At 49.1% G+C, this 23,091-nt stretch overlaps 1 protein-coding gene across 1 annotated transcript in view; it reads right to left on the minus strand.

Annotated features, from left to right (window-relative positions):
- FAT3 (FAT atypical cadherin 3) overlaps window positions 1-23,091 on the minus strand; it is a 524,400-nt gene that overhangs the window by 39,348 nt on the left and 461,961 nt on the right. The window contains 7 exon segments of the mRNA XM_035009400.1: window positions 6,873-7,539; window positions 7,541-7,672; window positions 10,832-11,029; window positions 13,852-13,995; window positions 14,961-15,098; window positions 15,629-15,843; window positions 18,438-18,827. Coding sequence (XP_034865291.1) covers window positions 6,873-7,539; window positions 7,541-7,672; window positions 10,832-11,029; window positions 13,852-13,995; window positions 14,961-15,098; window positions 15,629-15,843; window positions 18,438-18,827 — 1,884 coding nt within the window.

Below are 23,091 nucleotides of genomic sequence, written 5' to 3' on the forward strand. Positions count from 1 at the left end.
CAACGTACATTTCACTGGAGCAGCATCTTCAGAGCTTTGGAACCTGCACAGAGGGGAATGGTGATCCTCTTGGGGTCTTGGAGGGTCTCGCTGCCATTCCCGCAGCCCCCGGGATTAAGTCTATGCTTTGAGCGAATACATCAGTATCTACCTGTCATTATTATCACCATCACTTGGAGCTGATTCAACCTCTTCATGTACATTTCTGCCTCATTATACTGTGGATCTGATAACTAATGGTAAATATCCTACACCCTGAATTCACACACTTTGGCAGGATGCCCTGTCTTAGCAAATGCTGCACAAGTCAATAAGCTTTCTTCTTAATTCTCGGCCTGCATGAAGTTTTAAAACATATTCTCCAGAGGTCTTTTTGGTTTGAAGTGGTCTTTTATGGTTCTCCCACAAGCACAGAATCATCTGGAATGGTGTTTGCTTGGCTCAGCCATATTTTCTGGATGATTTAGCTTAAATTTCATTTAAGACATCCTCTCTGGGGCAGTTGTGTGTGGGTGGAATATGTAAGGGAAGATCCACACGTTGAGAAGCTGGTGTCATGGCCAGGGTAGACACCTCTAAACCTCTCCTGACATTTTGGGACTTGTGTACTGGAGATGAAGATCTGCAGAGCCATAGCTGTTATGAATGCAAAACGGAAACTTTCCAGCTTGCAGGTTAGGATTCAGAGACTACACTGAAGGTTATTTGAGGTGAGGACTATTGGCTTTCTTCTCTGAGCGTTAGCCTTAACAAACCCCAGCCCAAGGCAAACCCAATCTCAGATTTTTCTCTGCTTTTTAAAAACTCATCAAGGCTAAGTTTTAAGTGTCTTACTGATTCACAGAAGCCTTTGTCATTTTATTTTATGGTGTTTATTAGAAGTGCTTTCCGGGGTGCCTGGGTCGCTAAGTCGGTTAAGTCTGCCTTTCGCCTCAGGTCATGATCCCAGGGTCCTGGAATCGAGCTGCGCATCGGGCTCCCTGCTCAGCGGGGAGCCTGCTTCTTCCTCTACCCCCTGCCCCTGCTCCTGATCTCTTTCTCTCACGCTCTCTCTCTCAAATAAATAAATAAAATCTTAAAAAAAAAAAGAAGCGCATTACCATGGCTGCCTATCACAGACTCCATTTACCTGTCCCCTGGTAATCCTCCCCGGGACTATCCTGACTCCTCAGCATCCTTGTCATTTGTCCAGTGCATGATGCTGGCTCCTCGTGCTCCCTGAGGACAGGGACGATGGCAGCCTCACCTACCCCGATACCTCCAGCACCCTGCCCAGGGCCTGGCAAAGTATCCACATCACTGCTGAGTGAATGAGCAGATGAGCAGATGCCCCAAATCTCTGGGCGTTTCTCTTCACTGCTCTCTCCGCTGACAGTGCATCCCCTGCCTGGCAAAGACCCAGGAGGACAATCCTCCCTGCTTGCAGTGCCTCTCATGGACTCCTCCAACAGGACTGAGGACTCCCTCCTTGGGCCTCCTCTGTGCCCCAACTACACCACCTACAACTGTTTATAGCTTCTGTTTGCAGCCACGGAGCAGAGGAACTTCGGTAGTTTGCGTGGGGAAAGAGGATTCAAGGGGTCACAACAACTGCCCTTTAATATCTGGAGGGCAGCTTGTAGAGGAGGAGTTGGGTCAGGTTCTGGGTGGCTCTAATGGACGAGCTGGGTGACGTTACAAGGAGGTGGATTTGGGGGCACTAGAAGGGAGAAGGTTGTCTCGGTCCATCTTGGGAGGTTGTGAGGCCGGCTGAATTACTGTGCCAGGAATGTAGTTGATGGGATGTCTGTCGTGGGTGGGAGGTTGGATTGGAGACTTTGAAGGTGCTTTCACATGGGTGTGGAGGTAGCAGGGCACCATGCCTGAGGCTGCCCGCTGGGAATCATGGCGCCGGCCATCTGCGTAGCTCTGCGACTTTGAACAGGTCCGCGGAGCTTCCCAAGTCTGAGTCTCCTTAACTTCTGAGGAAGGTTCATGATACCCTGTCTTTATGGTTATTAGAAGGGTTAAATGCAATTATGTATGTTGGACAGACAGCGTAGTCACTGGTCACCGCTCAGTAAATGTTCATTGTTAAGCCTGTCCCTGCTTCTCCGCTGCAGGCCTTCGCTCTCGTGCTCCTCGGCCTAGAGCACGTGCCGGATTCTAGGCACCCTTTCAGAGCTAGCTCAGTGGGCATCGCCCTCAGTGATGTGCTGCAGCGTTGCTCTCCATTCCCCGAGCGAACTCTGGTGACAGCGCCGTAGGCCATGGTTGAGGGCGGGCCACTCTGCCTGGCCCCCACGCTGCGCCCCCCATGGCCGATGCTCCCTTCAGCTCTGGCTGTCACCGCCATCAACACCCTGGGCTTAACCTCTGATGGCCTCCTAAGGAGTCCATGCTCCTGGACAACGGGCTCTTTTTTTGATAGATTTTTATGACAGACTTTGGTTTTTTGTTTTTGCCTTTTTAAAGACTTTAATTTTCTGTCAGAGAGAGAGAGGGCGAGAGGGAACACAAGCAGAGGGAGTGGCCGGCAGAGGGAGAAGCAGGCTTCCCGCTTAGCAAGGAGCCCGATGCAGGACTTGATCCCTGGACCCCTGGGATCATGACCTGAGCCGAAGGCAGATGCTTAACGACTGAGCCCCCCAGGCGGCCCTATACTGGACTTTTGAAAAGTCAATGACATTTTTACAAAAGGGATAATCAGCACAGCCCAGTGGGACAGCAAGAGGACAGAGCATCAGGGACAGCCCACAGGGCACCCTTCATTCCCTGTTGATTTAAATTGGTGTGAGGCTTTCTTCTGAAGTGCTGAAGTTCACTAAACTTGTGAAGTTTACCAGGAGTCATGTCGTGACATCAGAACTTTGTATCTCTTGAAGTTCAGTTCAAACATGATGCTCGATGGTGGCTGGAATTTAATGAGCCTATTTGGCACTAACATTCAAGTCTGCTTCCATTTTGTCAAAGCAACTCAGCATTTTGGTTCAAGATGCTAATTTTGTTAATTGGACCCAAAAAACTGTGCAGGAGAGAAAGAGGAGTTGGAAGTGGGGAGGAGCATATCAAGACCAGATCTGTATAAATATTGCTACACAGTCCAGAATAGGCAACTACCTCTATTTATCATCATAATTATTCCACCAAGTGGTAGAAAAGTCCATTTATTGTATCTGCCAAGCTCCCAGGGCAAACCGAGGCGCACTCAATACTAGTTGTGCATGTGCACACACACGTGTGCGTGTGTTTTAAGGGGGGCAATTACTGAATTCAATGACCTCTCTGTCCAATAAATGAGAAAATGCCTAAAATGCCTACTGCTTTCCTTAACAGTTCCTCCCTGTATTTTCATTAGAGGACGCTTGAAAAGAAGTGAGAGCTATTTCTATTTCTAACTAAGAGTTTGCCCCTGAACTTGCAGGAAATCTTTCCTATTTTATCTTGCTGTGGGATTTCTCCAAGTTTGTTTTCCTGGACTACCAGCATTAGAATCACCCAGGGCTACGTATATAGACTCCTAAGCTTCACCTGAATCTTACCATTATATTTGCATGTGGGGCTGGCTGTGGGCATTTCTGGTAAGCCCCATGCACGCATGCTGGCGTCTGGGAGCCCCTCGGCTGTCCTGTGATGGAACTGTGACGCTGGTCAGCAGTCTGCTGGGGAAAACGGGGCTATCTGAGTATGCCTACATATAGCACTGGGGTCGTGATTCACATAAGAAATGGAAAAGCCCCTATTCTTAAGATGCAGATAATAAAAGAGGGGCCCAAGAAGAGCCTGAATTGAAATCCGCGTGCCACCCTCACAAGCCACACAGCCCTGGGCAGGGCACGGAGCTACCACATTCATCAAATGGAGATGGTCGTACATCACCTGCTGAAGATGGGACTGGGCCAGATGACCTTTCCAAGTCTTTCTACTACTAAAATCCAGTATTTCGTTTTACAGCTTAATTATAAGAGTGGCTTGGAGGTGAGAAGAAGCTCCAAGATGAGCCTGAATCTACACATGCAGCCTTCTTTGAGGAATTGTTCACTTTTCAAACCAAGAAGGCCTCTTTGTGGGATGTCTGGGGGTTGAATCATAAAAGCTTCTGGCAGGGGCACCTGGGTGGCTCAGTCAGTCAAGAGTCTGCCTTCGGCTCAGGTCATGATCTCAGGGTCCTGGGATGGAGTCCCACATCGGGCTCCTTGCTCAGCAGGGAGTCTGCTTCTCCCTCTGCCGCTCTCCCTGCTTGTGCTCTCTCTCTCTCAAATAAATAAATAAATAAATAAATAAATAAATAAATAAAAGCAAGCTTTCAGCATCCTGGGTTTACTGGGAATAAAAAGGTTTATGGGGACCAGAGAACAGGAGTCCTGGGCAGGGACCCCAACTCGAAACTCACTGCATTTAAAATATTAGTGTTTCATGAAATGCCTCCCTCTCTCCAACAAAAATCACCTCTCTGATTTCCTTCTTTTGAGAAATTCTGCCAAGTCAGCCCTCCTCTGACTCTACCTGATGAACTCATACTCATCCCTCAAGACTCAGGACACAGATGGTCTGTGGTATAGAAATGTCACAGAAAGCCTCCCTCTGGCCATATCGGGATCCTGTCCTTTCTCCTCCCTAACATTTATTATAACCTTGTTATTGTAAATAGGCACTTACAAGCTGACCTCATAATAACCAGCTCCTAAGGGCAGGGGCGGGCGGTGTCTTTTCCACATTGAAGCTTTAGCGCCTAGCACATTGCTGCTACCACAGAGGTCTGCTGATTGAAATGAGTTCTCAGAGCACAGGGACTAATTAGCTGGTTTAGTTTCTCCTGCAGGGTCTGCCCTGTCCTGTAGTGAACCTCTTTTGAACCCCGCTGTGAGTCACTGCAGGAAGGCTCTAGCTGAGCTTTGGTGCATAAATCAGTTTGCCCACAAAGGAGATCTAGGTAAAGCTCAGACAGCAGGCACTCATAAATCCTGCATGCTGGTGGCATCTGCCAGAAAAGCATTGCATCTAGCTTGCATGCTTTGAGTTACTTTGGAGCTAATTTACATATTCAGCAGGTCAGACACCACTGCATCTACCTGATGAAAACACAGAATTCACTGGTACAGCAGGGTGAGTGGCCATCACTTCCTAGGCTTCTCAAAGGAGGTCAAAAGGTCCCTGAGTGGGGGGAAGCTGTGATCTCAGGAGCCCTGCTCTGATGAGCTTATTTTCCAAGCTGCAACCAAGAACTTTCTGTAAGGGAAAGAGGTCAGGGGCCCTTCCTGTCCCCAATTACCTAAAGGGATGTTTTACAAATGGCCTCTCTTCTGGCCACAGTCCCTTTGGGCCAAGTTCACGCTGGTTAGAAAAACCCCGGGAGCAATTTTCTTGGAAGAGTGCAGTGAATTTATGGCTCCACGTGTCAGAGAGGAAAAAACGCAGAGAGCAATACTTCTCACTGACCACCGTGGGCATGGGACTCTGGACAGCTATGGCCTCTGACCGGGAAAGGTCAAGGTTCAGGGACTCTTGTTACATCAGCAGACTTGAGCCATTCCATCTCCTCTGCTCTGAGGGCTGAATCCCTCTGAGTGGCCCGTTTTTCACTGAAGCAAATCGAGCTGCCCTTACCGTCAGCAGTAGCTTCCTAACTTGTTGGCCTGCCTCTGGCCTGGCCCCAGCTAATCCGTTCCCTTCTGCAGCCACTTCTTCCCTTCTGTCACTTCTTCACTTCACATCAGCCCACCACGGCTCCTCCTGCCTTGGGACAATTTCTACGATTTTCATCCTGGTTAATGGCCCTTGTGTGAACCCTGGGCCTGCTCACAGGTCTCATCTGTCATCATGCACCTGCCCCCCCCTTTCAGTGACAGAAATCTCTGCCACTCCCCTGGTGTGGGCTTCTCTCCTACTCTGGACCTTCCTCATACAAGCTGCCCTCTGGCCTGGAATGTTCTTCCTCCCCTACCTGTTCCCATGCGTCTGATTCCTACTTATCCTTTATTCCAACCCGTCAGGAGACCTTCCGTCTTGATGGGTCCTCCTGAGGGATTTTGTACTTCCCCTAGCAATACTTAATGCATGGGCTCCTGCTAGCCTGCTGGTCTGTGCTGCTCAGTGAGCTGTACGCTCCACGGGGAGAGGGGCTCACCTTGTCTTGCTTACCCCTGGCCCGGCATCTCTCATGGTAGCTTGGCCCGTCCTGGGTGGTCAGTAAACATTTTGCTGAATGAGCGAATGAACGAATGCATGCTTATCAGGAACGGCGGCCTGGTCTACTCAGATCATGGGCAGCGTGAGGGAACTCCAAACCAGACTCACCGTTACAGGATCCCAGGACCCACCACGACCTGAGCCGAGGCAGACATTTAACGACTGAGCCACCCAGGTGCCCCACAAAGCTGTTTAAGTATAAACCCTGCAGGATTATAAGCTGAGCATTCTGACTCCAGCTCAGTTGGTTTTCTTATCTCACAGCTAGTCTTGGGGCAAGATTCGCGCCACAGTCCCTGCAGTCTACCCATCTACCCTCAGAAAACCATAAATTGAAGTGGATTAAGCAGAAGGAAAGGATGCAGTACAGGAAGAAAGGATTCTGAAATTCCAAAAAGCATTTTTTAATCATGTTTCTTCCAAATTATTTTTATTTGCCATACACATCACTGGAAACATACTTTGTATATCTCTTCACCTTCCCTATTGCTAATGTAGCTATATGTCTTTTTCTTTGGAATGACTGGTAACCATGAAAAGTGACAAAACAATGTGTCAGCTCCTGTCTGTCTGGAGAACTTCTGAGTGATTATTCATTCCTATAGAAACTGGTTTTTGAGTGGTCCAAACGCAGTATATTTTGAACCCCCAGCAGTGGGGATTCACATTCCTCTTTGGGTTGTGCCTAATAAACGCAGACTCACCGTTACAGGTGCAGCGCACGTTCCTGTAGAAACGCGGGCACACGAAGCTGATGCGCGCTGTGCTGTAGGTCAGGAGTGCATGGGAATCCAGGGACAAGCCCTGCTCGCAGTGCTGCTCCTGACAGTCCAGCCCCGAGCAGTTTTTCTCCAGGATGGCTGAGATGCGCATGACGTTCTCCAGATGTCTCCTGGCATTGGACAGCTTCTGGATCAGGTAGGCTGGCTTGTAGAACTCACTGCTGTGCATTTCCACGGCAAACAGCATGTCCAGCTGGTTGGTCCCCGCCACGGGCTGGATGCTGATGATGCGCAGGGTGTCCTGCTTCTGGGTGAGCACAGCGTTGCGCAGGGTGCGCCGGAAGCCATGCATGTGCAGCCCCACGAAGTCCTCGGGGGACACGTTCTCAAAGCGGATGGTGACGGTGTTCTGCAGCATCTCATGCACCAGCTGCTCCACGTGCACGACCACATCGATGGGCACCTGGAAGCGGCCATCGCTCACGGACACGTTCAGCACGTACTTGCCGCTGTCCAGGCCCCCCAGGGCGATGATCTTCCCGTCGTGACTGTTCACTTTGAACAAGCTTTTCTGCTCCGATTTCAGGGCAAACGTGAGCACGTCATACATGTCTTGATCTGTGGCATGGATCTTCCCAATGACCCCCCCCCGGAAAATCGTCCTCCATGGTGACAATGTAAATCTCCAGGGGGATGGCTGTGGGCTTGTGGATACTTTCCTCGATGACCCGCACGTGGATGTAGGAGTGAGAGACCTGCTGGGGTTTGCCTGAGTCTTTTGCCTAAAACAACCAAGAGGGAGAAAAGCAAGGAACTCAGAAAAAGCAGAATCATTTAAAAACCAACAAAACTCAGAGAGGAGATGTTTATTCCTTTACCCGCGTTTGCTTCTTCCTCCATCCCCTGCTCCTGTTCGGCGAAATGCCGAAGATGTGTGATGCAGGCAGAGGAGTGATTTATCACCTGTGGTCCCCACGTGTACACTCGGTTATGGACGATAAAACATGTCCGCACAATCTAGCCGTTGGGGGTGAACAGGAAGGGGGACAGAGGGTGCTGTGAGATCTGATATGCCTGCAACACGCTGGCCTGGTTTTCTTCTTGAACAGAAGCCACCGGGGAACGTCACGCATAAAGTGGCGTTCTCACTCGGAGGAGTAATCTTTGCCCTCTTTGCATTCTTTCCTTTGGATTGGGCCAGGGAACACCTTTCAAGAAATACCATGAGCTGTGAATTATACAATATGAAGGTTTAGAATTAAAAAAATGGGAGGCAGAAAAGGGAAAAATAGGTAGCCTGAGAAAAACTTTGTCTTCCTTCTATATATAAGAATTGATAGGGGTGCCTCGGTGGCTCAGTTGGTTAAGCTTCTGCCTTCCGCTCAGGTCATGATCCCAGGGTCCTGGGATCGAGCCCTGTGTCAGGTTCTCTGCTCAAGAGGGGGCCTGCTTCTCCCTCTCCCTCTGCCCTTCCTCCCTGCTCATGTGTTCATTCTCTCGCTCTGCTCTCTCTCTCAAATAAATAAATAAAATCTTAAAAAAAAAAAAAAAAAAAGAATTGATAGAAGAACCACCCTGACAGCAGATGTTTGCTGAACACCTGCCATGGGCCACACGGTGGTAGGACATGCCGTAGAGCTTCCAAGATGGGCAGATTCAGATTCCCACGGACTGGGTCCCCAGGGGAGGTATCTGAGGATGGAGGGCCGAGGTGGACTCTGCAGGTCAGATGGGGGCGGAGGAGATATGTCCTCGTAGGTGGAAGCCAGTGTAAAAGCAGGGACCTGGGCATCACAGACCTGAGTTTGAATCTCAACTCTGGCCTCGAGGAAGTGACTAAACATTTCGGAACTTCGATTTTTGTACCTTTCATCTGCGTATACGAGTAGTATCTCCTTCACAGGATTCTGGTATTGTGGGGATTAAAAGACACGGTGATGGCAAAGTGCTTGGCACAGGTCTGACCCTGGAAGTACTTAGTACATCAGAGTTAATGTGATCAACTATGGGAGGCAGAGATGCTGACAGGGAAAAGCCATGTAGGAGGAGGGAAGTTTAGCAAATGAGGTTGACCTTGAAGTCAAACTGTGGAGGGCCTTGAAGGACAGTGATGAGTGTGGACTTCATAGGCCAGAGGTTGCTCACTCAAACATCAGAGAGCAGAGAGGTGACAGAAAGGTGTGAAGCTGCTGGGTGTGAGGTGACAGATTAGTGGGCCTGTGGACTGAGCGGGACTGGAGAACCATGTCTGCCGAAGGACTCCAAGATTCAAAATTGGAGAGTATGGGCCTGGAGTTCAGCCTGCAGACCCCAAGTTTTCAGGCACTGGGGAGCCACAGAGGCTTTAGCTCAGGGCAGGAGTTGGCACATCTATTCTGTAAAGGGCTAGATAAGAAATCGTTTTAGGCTTTGGGGTTATATGATCTCTATCAACTAATCAACTATGTTTCCAGTGTGGAAGCAGCCAGAGCATATGGAAACAAATGGGTAAGGCCACATTCCAGTAAAATTTCATGTATAAAAACAGGCTGAGGCCAAGATGTGGTCCTAGGGCTGTAGCTGATCGACCCCTGGTTTAGGGGACTGTCATAACCAAAGTGGAATGATTAACCTGGGAGGGGCAGAGGGATGTATCAGAAAAGAATGAGGCTGAGGCCAGAGGAGTCACCTGGGGGGCTCCTGCAACAGTGAGCGTATGGGGCGGTACAGGATAAAGTGGGGAAAGCACAAAGGAAATGTAACTGATGCATGCGGGGACCTTATGAAGGCAGCAACTCAGCATTTGGTGGTAGTTTAACTTTAGGGACGAGGACGAGAAAGCTCTCTGTGGTGTTCCCAAAGTCTGAGATGCAGAATCTACTCTCTACCCCATGGGCCACATGGTGATAGGCCATGCCGTAGAGCTTCCGAGATGGGCAGATTCCCATGGACTGAGTCCCCAGGGGAGGTGTCTGAGGATGGAGGGATGAGGGGGCAGGCAAGGAACCATACTAGCTTCTGTGGGAAAGCACTAAACATCTCTCCTTGCTCTTTGTACCTTTACTGTGATATAAAATTATTTACATAGTATTGTTGGAGGAGTGGGAGGCAACTGGAGCGTTCACTGACGTGCTCAGAGCAAAAAGTCATTAATCTGGAAGGTTTCTTGGAGCAGAGTAAGCCATAACTTACCCAAAGAAGTAATGAACCCAGTGACATGCTACCCAAATATAAATAATTATTATTGTTATTATTTCTACCATTAATAAGACTTGGGTTGCCCTCTGTGGCAACTGTGAGTAAAAAAAAGTCACTTGGTTTCACAGATGGGAACCAAATCTTGGTACGGGCAAAATTAATTCCTGGGGACTCACTTCTTGCTCCTAGCCACACTCTTCCCATAGCTGCCACTTTTGCCTCTTTGTCCTATTTCATTTTACACAGGCCACTGCTCTTGGGGAAGCTGAGATGTTGGGAGGCCATGGCCATCCGAGGGCTTGGCCCCCTCCTCCCTCCCTGGGTCAACTCACCAAACTAAGGTCTCTTCAGAAGCAGAGCCCACGATATGCCTCAATCACATTAGGACAAAGATCGGTAGCTCTGATAGGTAGAAAAATGTGGCAACTTCTATTCAGTATAGTGCAGCAAGCCTTGACCAATGAGCTGTCTCTGAGGGTCAGGTAGAAGCCCAGGAATTCGGAGAATGCAGATTTCGGCCCAGCGAATGTCTGCCTGACACTCTACGGGAATGTCCCTTCTGAACAATGACGCTTCCTTCCTGTTCAATTTCACACAAAGAGGCCGCTTTTATTGGTGTGAAATTGAAATTGAGATTAAAAGGGGAACATGCCTGCACAGTAATGAATTATGTTGACTCGCTCACCAAAGAAAACCCATCCAACGGGCGCAGAAACCAGCACAAGGGAAAGGTGGCCTGACGCGGCCAGAGGACGGGGCCGTACCTGGACACACAGCACGTACTCCGGGGACTCCGTGTGCCTGAAGACCACGGCGGACCGCAGGATCCCATGCAGGTCCAAGACGAACTCCTCCTCTTCGTTTCCCGACAAAATTGAGAAGGAGAAAGGAGGCCCATTGTGGAAGGAGTCTCTGTCTGTCACCACCAGCTGCAAGATGCTGGTGCCTACTGGCTTGTTTTCCTGCATGCGAGAGGATATTAAAACAGAAGATAAAATTACACCTCTCTTCACATTGAAAAAAACCCCATCATTACGGCTAGAAAACAGGGCATTCAGCAGAAGGGGTTCCCTGTGGTATTATCTTGTCTTCTGACAGTACGGTGGCATCCACAGGCGTCATGCTCTGCGTCCTTGGCGGCCTCCCCACAACCGCCCCGTGAGACCGTGAGCTGCAGGTGAGCACAGGAGGGCCTCCCAGGCGGCGCCGGCTCCACCTTGTCCTTCACAGGATGGAAAGGCCCTGAGTTCACCTAAATGGCTCTCACCAGCCTTTTGTGAGTAGGTTGGAAACCCTCTCCGGCCAAGAAAACATCGCCCTTTCGGGATGGGAAGGCACTTTGTCACACCCGTCACACCACGACCACACTGAGGCCCAACGCTGTGACACAGTGTCACAACATGGAACTTTCTGGGGTGAGGGTGGGGAGACATCCTGGCAACTTCCCAGGAAGTACACAAAGGCATATGCCAGGTGGAAAATGGGCCTTTACACCTCAGCCCTCAGAACACAGTTTTGCCGTGTTTCTGGAGGAAAGGGAAAGGGGGTGGACTGTTTCCCAAACTGAGAATGGAGAGAATGAAAATCCTTAAAGTCATCAGAATTTTTGGAAATCCTGATGTTATCATTCAAGCATTATTTTGCAGAACCTCTCTGCCTTTACCCCAAAATAGTAACACAAAGGCTCTTTGTCACTCCTCCTTGGGTCGAAGGTTCTCCTCACTCTGATAACGCCAAATTAAGTTTCTCTGTAGCTCAGGCAAATTGGTTTTCTTGCCCCCCTCTGTTTAGACTTCAGCAAGACCACAGCTTGGGCCTGAAGTCAGTTTCATTAGTCAGGCCTGCTGATGACATCGATTCAGCATTAAATAAGTTACGGTCACAGAGATGGAGACCACGATACAGTGCATGTGGACGGGAGGCATGCACGGGGCAGGCACACTCAAGTTCTAAGTGCTGAATTCGTCTTATGAAAACCATGTGTTGGAATAAGGAAATCATCCTGGGTTGGAAAAAGGGAGGAACGCGCCTTGAAGGAGAAAGAGAAAAGGACCTCAAAGACCTGTGATTTTGCTCCTTCTCTCAACTGGCCTTTTGGTCATCAAGGACCAGACACTGTTTCCCCCTGCTGTCAGCCACAGCACCCCCCCCAGCCCAGCGCAGATTTACTATTTCACGGTGACCACACACTCAGCACCACACAAAATAGAAGATTTATTGATTTGCTTGCTCACTTTATAAAGGCCATTTCCTGCACTGGAGAGAGAGAGGGAGAGAGAGAATGTGTGCCCCAGGGGTCAGCATCCGAGAAGGAAGCGACAGAGAGAGACAGCGTAGACAGGCTCCGGCGCTGATATGAGCCACGGTCACTGCTCATGGCTGCAATTGTTTCTTTCACTGCTGACTTCCTGTGGTGCATGTGAAACAGTCTGTCAAGGTGATCGATGTGTGTCATAAACCCAAATGTTGAGTAGGCAAAGCCCATTTTGTTTTGGGGCGAGCGTGCAGAGGCTGGGCAAGGTGGACAGTGCCACCGTGGGAGGCGGACCAGGAGGACAGCGATCTTAGAGAAAGGAAAATGCAGGAAGGGGCAGACCCCGGGGCGGGGGTGGGGGTTGGGGGGTGGGTGTAAGCTTGGTGGAAGCCAGAGAGGGAGAAGAAGGCAGGACTGCTGGAAAGAGCATCAGAGAGGAGAAGAAGACCGAAATACCACTGGGGAAGGAATCCGATTTCGCTAAGTGGGAGGCGAGAAGCAGAGGGGCTGCCTGCTCTCGGAGCATGCCTCCTCTCTCGGCCTGACTCCTGGACACCTCAGCGGTGGAGGCGGGGAGCCGGCTGTGGACGGCCAGACTCAGAGTCCTGATGTTATTCCAAAGAAGTCCCTCAAGCCCTGGCTCACTCTCATCTCTCCTTCTACCCACAAAGCCTGCAGACCCCGTGGGAGGCGATTCTGAGGCCAAACCGGATCAGGCAAGAGCTGGTGCTCGGGACTCTCTGAGGCCCCTCACAACACATGTATCAATCCCTGTTGCCTCTAGCTCTTCCATGCCCACAGCATTCCTGGACTGGATTCCCTGACCTTCCCGGAGTTGGGAAGAAGAGGTAGCTCCCCCGCTAGCACCGAGCTCACGAAACATCTTTTGAATAAAAAATGGATGGGAAGAAGAGTCATGCCCCACCGAGAGCTGACTACCAGCCGTAAGCTACTCCATCCTGCAGGTGGATTTAAAGTGCTAAACAAATTGCTTCTGGAAGATTGATTTTAATGCGTAACAGCCCTTTCCTGATGCCCAATCTGTCTTGGACAGGGGAGACGATTTGGAGCAATCCCCCCCCCACTGATGCTGGGACAGCACGGAGTGGCAGAAAGGCAGCCTGCCGCTGGGGTAAAAAGAGGGCGGTTTCTGCAGAAGACTGACCTGAGTTCAAATCCTCACTCTGCCACTTACCAGCTGCAGGATCGTGGGTGAGCTACTGAACCCCTCAGGCCCTTGGCTCCCTCACTGTAAAGTGGGGGCTGCCTCACCCTCCCACTTCACTGGGCTGTGGTGGGGACAGGCGGTGCATGCAAAGTGCCCGGCGCTTGAAAGAACCCCACTGGCAACAGTGCTCATCAGTGGTTATCAGTCAGCTGCTGCTGTGGAAGAGTCAGGCTCTTGTCATCCCAGCCTCATGACAGGATGAGTTGATAGGAAAAAAAAAAAATGAAAAAGTGATGAGAAAACCATCAGAGGAAGAAGGCTGAGTGCGTAAGGCCCAGTGCTGGCGGGCGAGCTTTGCTCACCTGGATCACAGCGGTATAGTTAGCAGGCGTAAAGACTGGGCTGTTGTCGTTCACGTCCGAAATGTCAATGTTGACAGTGGCCGTCGACGACATCGCAGGAATGCCGCTGTCTACTGCCTGGACCAGCAGGGAGTATCCAGACACCTGCCAAGTACAGAGGGCTGACAGTAACGAAGGGCAGCCTTTCCCTGCCGCTGCCCACACTCAGAGGTGCTGCAAGCCTGGCTGTGCTCTGCTGAAGATCAGCCACCTTCACTCTTGCTTCTCTAGATTGGGGTTTCCCAACCTCGGCACCCCTGACATGAGGGCCTGAGGTAATTCTTGGCTGCCGGGCTGACTTGTGCCCTGTAGGATGTTTGGTGGCACGCCTGGTCTCCACCCACTAGAAGCCAATGTCATTTTCTGCCCATTTGGGACAACCAAAACTGTCCCCAAACATTGCCAAGGGTCCCCTGGAGGGGCAAAACCACCCCTGGTTAGAACCACAGCTCTCAGCCTTTGTTCAAACACAGCAGCTGTCACCCTGATCTTATTTCTCTGTTCTGATCCTTCGGGAGGTACGGGGATATACCACCTGGGGAGGTGTTTCTGCTTTTCAGCACCACTACTGTGACATTTTTTCCCATATTGAATTTCACTCTGAAGACATATATTTTTAGTCAAAACACACAATGTTTAGAAACTTAGTTTAACCTTGGCAGAGGAGGAGTTTTCTGGATCATTCTTTCTGACCTAAATACCTTCAAATGATCCTTTTGTATCTGCACATCTAGGCCTAAAGCTGCCAATGAGACCAGGACCACAGGATGCCAGTGCTGAAGGTACTTTCCTGCCTCCTCGCTTTAGGAAGGACTGAAATTCAAAGCATCCAGAAAGACACATCTTTGCTCTTTCTTTAAAACACCCATAAATAAGAAACTGCCAGTATCTATTGGCAGAAAATTCTTTCTAAGGCTTAACCCAAATATGTCATGCTGTATTTCAGCCCATCCTATTTACTGTCATTATTTGGAATGGAGAATCTTCCTACTTTTACTCAGGGAGCCTGTGCTCAATTCCAGTGAAGGGACTGGTGTCGACAGCAGGGGAACTGGCCCAAACTAGCTTACCCGTTCCCGGTCTAACTTCTTCTTAACCTTTACAAGTCCTAGGACAGGCTCCACAGCAAATTCATTGTCCCGATCTCCATTCACAATGGAAAAATGAATCTGTCCATTGGGCTGGCTATCTGCATCTTCTGCTACTAGCTTCATGGGACACAAGCAAAAAGAAAAAAAAAAAAAGAGACAGACATGACATAAGAGACAGAGAAAAGGTTTATTCTTAGGGTCCCAGGTCTTACAAATGGGCATAGCTGTCCTACTCTCTGTGCGTGCGTGCATGCATGTGTGTGTGTGTGTGTGCACGTGCAGAGGGTGGGTGGGACGGATTTATTTTATCCTTAGCCACCTAGTAACTTATTATCTAAGGTCAGAAACTGGTGAGAGCTATCATTAGAAATGTATTCCATGGTCTGTTTTGTTTTCTTGAAAAACATACACTCCAAGGAAGAAAGTAATTATTGGTCACTTATACCTTGCAATAAATGAATTTATCAGACGCTTCCAATGTACAAAAGAAGGAACAGTTGAAAGATTGGTGACTGACTAGCATTCTTGGGGACAAAAAGACCCTGAAAAGAGAAAGTGTGACGAGAATCCAGGATAGATTTTGCCCACTTTTTCACTCTATTTAGGATTATGAGTCCCAGACATCTGGACCTCCCACTGGCACCTACCAAAATGACAGAGTCTCCGACCAAGGCATCTTCACTGATGACAGCACTGTAGACGTCCTGGCTGAACCTGGGTGGGTTGTCGTTCACATCGGTGAGGTTGATGCTGACGGTAGTCACGGCACTGAGAGTGGGTGTGCCCCCATCTTTGGCTTCCACCACCAGGAAAAACTTTTTGCATAATTCATAGTCCAGGACCTCAGAGACAGAAATACCCCCTTTGAAGAAAAATGGGAAGTTTTAGATTTGATTAGGAAAAAAAAACACTGGTCAGCAGTTCCATAATCATGGAAATATTTATAACATCATCTCCAGCCAAGAATTGTAGATATTTAGGAATCTGTTTATTTAATGCCCCACAGAAAGCATCTCAGAGTCTGATTAATGCTGTCAGTTAAAACACAGCAACACTGAAGAAATAAAGTCTTTGACTGTTTTCTACAACAGTTTCTGGACTTCTCTCAAGCAACCCGAAACTCTCTGGCATCATTCGCCCATATGCTGCTAGGGAGAAGGGACAGAAACAAGTTTCCATGATAAGTGTCTCCCGATGATCCCTTAATTGGACCCAGGCAGACAGAGAATGAGCTAAGATGTGGGGATGGGATTGCATGACCCCACCTCCCCGTCGGCAAGTCAATACCTGCAGACTTCGCTGATTTCAATTAACCACTTACGTGCCTTGCCAAGTTATAATGTGCTTATCTAAAACTATTACAGCACAAAGAGGGCAAAGAGCTCAGACAGCTGAAGGTACAGTGACCTAATGAAAAGGAAATACCTGGGATTAGTGGTCAAATAGAACGTATGAGTTGAGTGTCCCTGACTACAGGACGTGGTGTCCATGTCACAACGCGATTTAAGTTAAGCAAGTAGAAGAGTTGAAAGCCCCTGGCTGGGTGCCACCCCTAGGAGGGGCTCTGTGAGTGCTTCTCCCTCCCACTCGATCCCTTTCTGGCAAGGTGACCCAATCCTGCACCCTGCAATTGGAAGCTGGTCATCGTCCTGCCTGCAGTGCGGTTCTCAAGGGCATTCACCTCTCTCCCCACTGGAAAACAATCATTAGAACCAAGGTCAGTATGTCACATCCATTCCCATCTCCAGACAGGCACCTTCCCTAGCTGCTAAAGCTGCCCTTCTATTTAAGGTGAGAAACTGAAGTCATACCTATGACCATAGCCTCTTTCTCCCCATAATTAAGTTTTCTTAGCAATTACCACCCTTAGTGCTTTGTTTTGTATTCCAGTCTTGTTATCCAGTGCCAAATCTAAACAGCACTTAACCATTTCCCCATGGTGTTCATATACAATGGCCGTAACTAGACAGACCAAGTCTAACATGTATTTAAATGAGGGAAACCCCATACATTTTAATTCGAAGTAATGACCTTAATAAATGGAATTACTGCTGGGAGAAGCTGCTAATGCAATTCTTCCATCAATATTTCCACCTTCCTAAACCTAAGGGCGGGGACTGTATCTCCTTCCCTTTTTTGCACATCCCCCCACCCAGAGAGCAATGCTCTTACGAAGTGAGAGTGTGTATTCCAGAATCAGGAAGATCTGGGCTCAAATCCTGGATCCCCCACTGACTCTCAGTGGGCACTGGAGAACTTACTTAATGAAGCTCTGTTTTTCTTGTATGGAAAAGGAGAGAAATAACTAACAATTTAATAGGAATCTGGCATATTCATCATGTCAAGTAAATGTTGCTAATTATGATAGTTTCCTGTTCATGTTAACTGAATTGTCCGAAGGAGAATGCACCTCCTTTTACCACCTTGCTCAACAAGTGCATTTTCCTTGTGTGATGAGGGAATTATGTCCAACGGACAGGAAGTGGGAGAGACTTACCTTTCTTATCTGAAAAATGGGCCTGCCTTTGACTATGACTATTTATAGGGGAATAGGTAAACGAAGGAGAATATCCATGAAAGTGCTTTGAACACATTAATACAAACACTATAAATACATAGTGGAAAGGTATATTTACTCTTCAAAGAATATCCAAATCTGTTTCTTGAATTACTATCTTTATTTTATCACCATCTTTATGACCCAAAGTGCCCCCAATAGTTAACTCCCTAATGAAAAGAAAGCCCTAGGGTTCTCTTTCTGTTCTCTTGATTTCTTTCTAGACGTGTTTTCCCTAGGTGACGCCAAACCGTCCCTGAGTTTTGCAGAGGGCGTGGTGAGACACGGCAGTGTTCTGATGGGGAGTAGTGGACGGGACCCAAACACAGTGCCAATTCTAGCCGACCGGGGTGCTGAGCTGACGAGGCCTATGTGTCACCATGCACACCACTTCTCAGTGTCTGCTTTGGTAGGTGACCAGAGAGTGGCAGCCTGAGCGTGGACAGGGACAGGTGCATGCTAATGTCTAGGAGCACTTCCACATACATAAACACATGATCCAGATAAAACAACACAAAATGAAACCAAGCAAAAATGGAAAAGACAGGGAAAGAAAGAGACCCTTATGCTCGGTATGCAAATACTACTTCCTGTCCCCATCTATGAGCCACCTTGCTGCTCCCGAGCCTTCCTCCGAGACATCCTGGAGCCCACCCGGAGGTCAAGTGTTTGCTGAGTGAGCCCACAGCTAGGGGCTTTAACACTTGGCAGGGAGGCATCCACAGAAGCAGGTGCCAGAAGGGCCCCTCGGGTCGGCACGCAGGCCCAGCCATAAGATGTGCTTCCGGTGGGAGGGAGGGAGGAGGAGGAAAAAGAGCCCACCCAGAGGGCAGTTAGGTGGTTAAGAGAAGCAGGATATACTGAAGCCGTGAGTTCTAAGTGGGTTGCCGTGTACGCACCTGTCTTTGGGTTGATTCTAAATCGCCCTTGTTCATTCCCAGACCGGATGAGATACGTAATCTCAGCGTTCGTGCCGATATCTTTGCTGGTGGCAAAAACAGTGAGCACTTGGGTGCCCGGGGAGGTGTCCTCAGGCACGGTCACCAGGTAGTCCCTCCTCTCGAACACAGGGGGGTTGTCGTTAATGTCCAGGACAGTGATGGTGACCGTGGCAAGAGAGGACAGAGCCTGGCCGGGGCTCTGGTCAGTGGCCTGGACGCTGATGTTGTAGGAGGGCCGCTGTTCTCGGTCCAGCGGCTGCTCCAGGCTGATGATGCCCGACGAGCTGTCGATGGAGAAGAACCCGTCGGCAGAGTCAGCCAGGGAGTACACCACCTTCCTGTTGATGCCTGTGGGAGATGCGAGAAGGTGAGCGACGAGAGCGTACTAGAATAGTACGGCTCTGCTGACTTAGGGGGCCGCACACAGAAGACCAGTGGTGACAGAAACCGACAGCTTTGCTCCTACAAAAGTTTAAAAAATGTACAACTAAATTAAATGGGAAGGAAATGTGAAATATTGGCAAGAAATATCATAAACAGTTGGGTATTCTTCACATATTAAAGAACCCCACACATCTTTTAAGAAAAACTCTAAGATGCTGATAGATATGTGGGTAAAGATGTGCCACAGAAAAAGAAATACATATTAATCCATTCCTTCAACAAATGTGTATCTGGAATCGATGAGGCAGTATTCTAGGTGCTAGAGATTTTAGCAATGGCCAAGAGTCAAAACTTCTTGAGGAAATTATTACACTTAGTGGGAGTAAATAAGACATTAACAAACAATAAAGAGTCAGTAAAATAAATGTCATGTTAGGAGGTAAAAAGGAAGAAAAATAAAGCCATAAGGGGGGGGGAAGGGGGGGACTGGGGGGGGGGGGGAGAGAGAGTGTGGGAGGTCGAGGGAAGGGTGGTAACTTTAAATAAGGTGGTCAGGGAAGGCCTTGACATTTGCATAAAAACCCAAAGGAGGGGAGGGAGTGAACAACGCAGATATCTGCGGGGAGAACAGGGCCGGCAGAAGGACCCACAAGGGCAGAGGTGGAAGCCCCTCTGGTGTGTTGGAGGGCACCATCGAGAGGGCCCGCGTGACCACAGTCAGGAAGAAAGAAGTGGAAGATGGTCTCCGGCTGACAGCAGACTGGGGAGCAGACCGAGTGGGATTGTGGTGCTGAGGTGGGAAGGCAGCCCAGGGCTCTGGGGCGGGCAGTCAGGACACGGGACTCGGATTTGAGCAGGATCACTCGGGCTGCTGGTTGCGAAGAGCCGGACGAGCCGCGGGCGCGGAAGCCGAGACAGCTGGCGGACTCCCTCGGGAGCGCAGGCATGGGACAGTGGCGGCTTGCTCAGGCGCTGGCCTCTGAAGCCGTGAGACGTGGTCGGTGCTGGCCTGTTCTGAACACGGACGTGGTGAGAAAAGACTGTTTGCTGATGGTGGGGCTGGCAGGACACCAGGTGTGAGAGAAAGAGAGGATCCCGGGATGACTCAGGTTTGGGCCTGAGCGGCTGAAAAGAGGGAGCTGCGATCAGGTGGGATACAGGAGGACGAGGATGACAGGCCAGGAGCCCCATTTTGGACAGATTAAATTCCAGATGGGCATTTTTACATGTGAGTGGAGGTTCACGGAGGGAGCTAGCGCAGGAGGCTGGAGATCAGAGGAGAGGTCCACACTGAGCTATGAATGTGAGGGCGGCCGGCGCTCAGGTGCCTCGCAGCGCTGAGAGAATGGGAAAGGCCGTAAGGGAATGTACAGAGAAAAAGGATATCCAGTGGCCAGTGAGCCTGGAGCACTCCATCGAAACGAAGGGAGAAGATCTGCTCAGAAGGTGACCTCTAGCTCTGTGATTTAAAAAAATGCACTTACTTACCAAAAGACCATTTTACCTTGATATACAAAAAAGCTAAAACATATCAGCCAGGAAATGTCTACCAACAACCAACAAATTAGTGAATGATGATCAGATGGACTTCTGGTTCTAGAGATCAACTGAACTCTTTTCATCAGAGTATCTTAGCACTTCAATATGGTTTATGCACCCCAAATTCAGCAGGTGTTAAGATTTATAAGAGGCAAACGGTAACAACTTTGTAGGCTGAAAAAGCATTATTTTGATCCTAAATGCTCTTAATGAAGACAGCCATGAGTCAAGGGTCTTCAGCTAGGACCACCATGTGAAAATGCGTCTTGGGAATCATGGACTCCTAGAATGTAAACTCTTAGAGGAGAGGGCCTCAGTCTGTGTTGTTTTCCACTATAACACCTCACTACGGGGTCAGGCATTTGGCAGTAATAAGAGTTAAACACTTCATTCCCCCAATGTGTAATTTCCCTTAAGCCAAAATTCCCAGCGAACCAATAAAATCATGTATCTGGAGGGAATGACATAAATCGTATTATGTGGCTTTAACCAAAAGGTCAACGCTGAGAGCTTGTTCTTGGTTCCATTCCAGAGAGTCCGTTTTTCCAAAGTGTCATCACTTACTTTTATTTCTCTTTCAAAACAACTACCCCGTGATATACAAACATCAACTTCTGACTTTATTGGCGTGGGGATTAAAAACAAGGCTTTCCTCTTCCCTTGCTGCCCCTTGACATAAGGCCCGGAGGAGAGGTTTCGGGGACGCTGTCTGGCTCTTTGCAGGATGGCTGCAAGATCAAGTTCTCCAACAGTTCGGGGGCGAACGGACATGGGGTTGCAGGAACCCTGGCTGGGTGTCCGAGCTGGTTGTGTTGCCCCAGAAGCTGCCTTGCCTGCTTAGCTGCTCTCAGGACACCTCTCAAAGTCACAAACACAGGTTTATGGAAACACATCGGCGACTGACATAAATGCACCACACAGGTGTTCAGACCCCACACACTGCCTGCGGATTTGACCTCCACGCCCAGCGCCTGGAACACCAACCCCTCTCACCAACGATAAGACGGGGCAGGAAATTCCTGCAGGGTCTCTCGTCTGAGCCTCTGCTGACAACTACAAGACCCACTTCGCTGGGGCGGAAACCCAGGACGGACGGATTTGCCCACTGCCACTAGCATTTTCAGGCAAGCACGAGGGACAAAGTCCTGGGCTCCCCAGGCAAAGCCCCTTCAGGATTTCCAGCGATGTGCTCCCGGACGTGCTGCTTCTTCAGAACCGGAGATCATTTAGGGTTTGTAACTCACTGTCCTGAGGGCGGTGGCGCTTGGGACGAGCCGAGGGAGGGGAGGAAGGGGTTGGAGCTGCACAATGTTGCTCTCTGTGGCAGCAAGGCCCGAAGGGAAGGTGCCTCTCAGGCTGCCTTGTGTCTCCTTCACTGGGACAGACAGCTGGAATCTAACTAAAACTATCACCTATGTTCCCGGTCTGCCACTTTCTCTTCCAGCCCCATTCGGAGGCACCGGGCTTTGCTCCCATCCCCAGGCAGGAGATGCTGTGTTCTCTGAGCTTCTGCTCCTGCTCAGCTGGCTAGCCCTGTGGTTGGAGCACTGCGTTTACAAGGCTGACATTAATCAGCCACACAAAGACCACGGCTCCCCTCTGGGCAGAGTCTGTTAATTTAAATTCGGTGACAGGGTTTTTCTGCTTTACCACAGCAGAAAACCATCCCCTCCCCTGCCCCACCGCCCCTGCCACCAAGTTGCTGACCCAAACTCCCCCCCACTTCCCAAACATTTTGCTTCTGACAGTATATTGGGCATTCACACCAGGAGGAACCGGGAGATTTATTGTTTCCTTCTCCTTTCTGTTACCAATCAGGCTGATATGGAAGCGAAACCAGAAAAGGGGGAGGGGAAAAAAAAAACAAACAAAAAACCTCAAACCAACAAACCTGCTAAATGGCATCACTTATGATTTGGTAGCTCTCAAGAAAAGAGCAGAATATATTTTTGGAATATATTAAAATTCCCATTTAGACCCAGTTGCAATGGATTTCAATGATTTCTAGAAATAAAGTCTGACAGGTAAATGTCAGTTTGGAGGCAGAACTTCTGGCGTAGCACTTGGATCTTCGCTGTGTTACCAGGTGATGGGTGCTATCTTTGTTAAATGAATGCAGGTCATGTCACTAAAGAGGTAACTTTCTACCCAAGGGTGTATGATAAATGCCATCCTTCAAATCACCATCCCTTTGCTACATTCCCCAGCAGAAAAGATGAACCCGAGTAGAAAACTTGCTTGCTAATTGGTCTAATGCTCTTACTGCATGTCACCATGTGTTATATTAAGGTATAACATTAATCTATCATTTTGTGTCTGTGTTTTCAAGTTTGTAATTCTCTTCTCCAATTTGAGCCTAATTTAATGAGGACAGAGCTACTTAGCTTCTCAAAATGCTGAAATGACAGGCTACCAAGAGAAGTATGACTTTCATTGCAAGTGAAGTTTCTGTGTGTTAACTGTGGCAAATGCAGCAGGCAGGTCTTCAGAGGATAAAAATCAAGGAAAAAGGGAATGATTAAAATCCTGATTTGCTCAAAGTAAGTAAGTAAGAGGTAGTGGCATTTTGTGGGGTGGGGTTGGAGGGAAGAAATAGCACATAAAAATTCCCAGTCTGAGGGATGCCTGGGTGGCTCAGTCGGTTAAGCGTCTGCCTTCGGCTCAGGTCATGATCCCAGGGTCCTGGGAT

The sequence above is a fragment of the Mirounga leonina genome, unplaced genomic scaffold (assembly GCF_011800145.1).
Source record: "Mirounga leonina isolate KUSES-001 unplaced genomic scaffold, KU_Mleo_1.0 Mir_153, whole genome shotgun sequence".
Lineage (NCBI taxonomy): Eukaryota > Metazoa > Chordata > Mammalia > Carnivora > Phocidae > Mirounga > Mirounga leonina.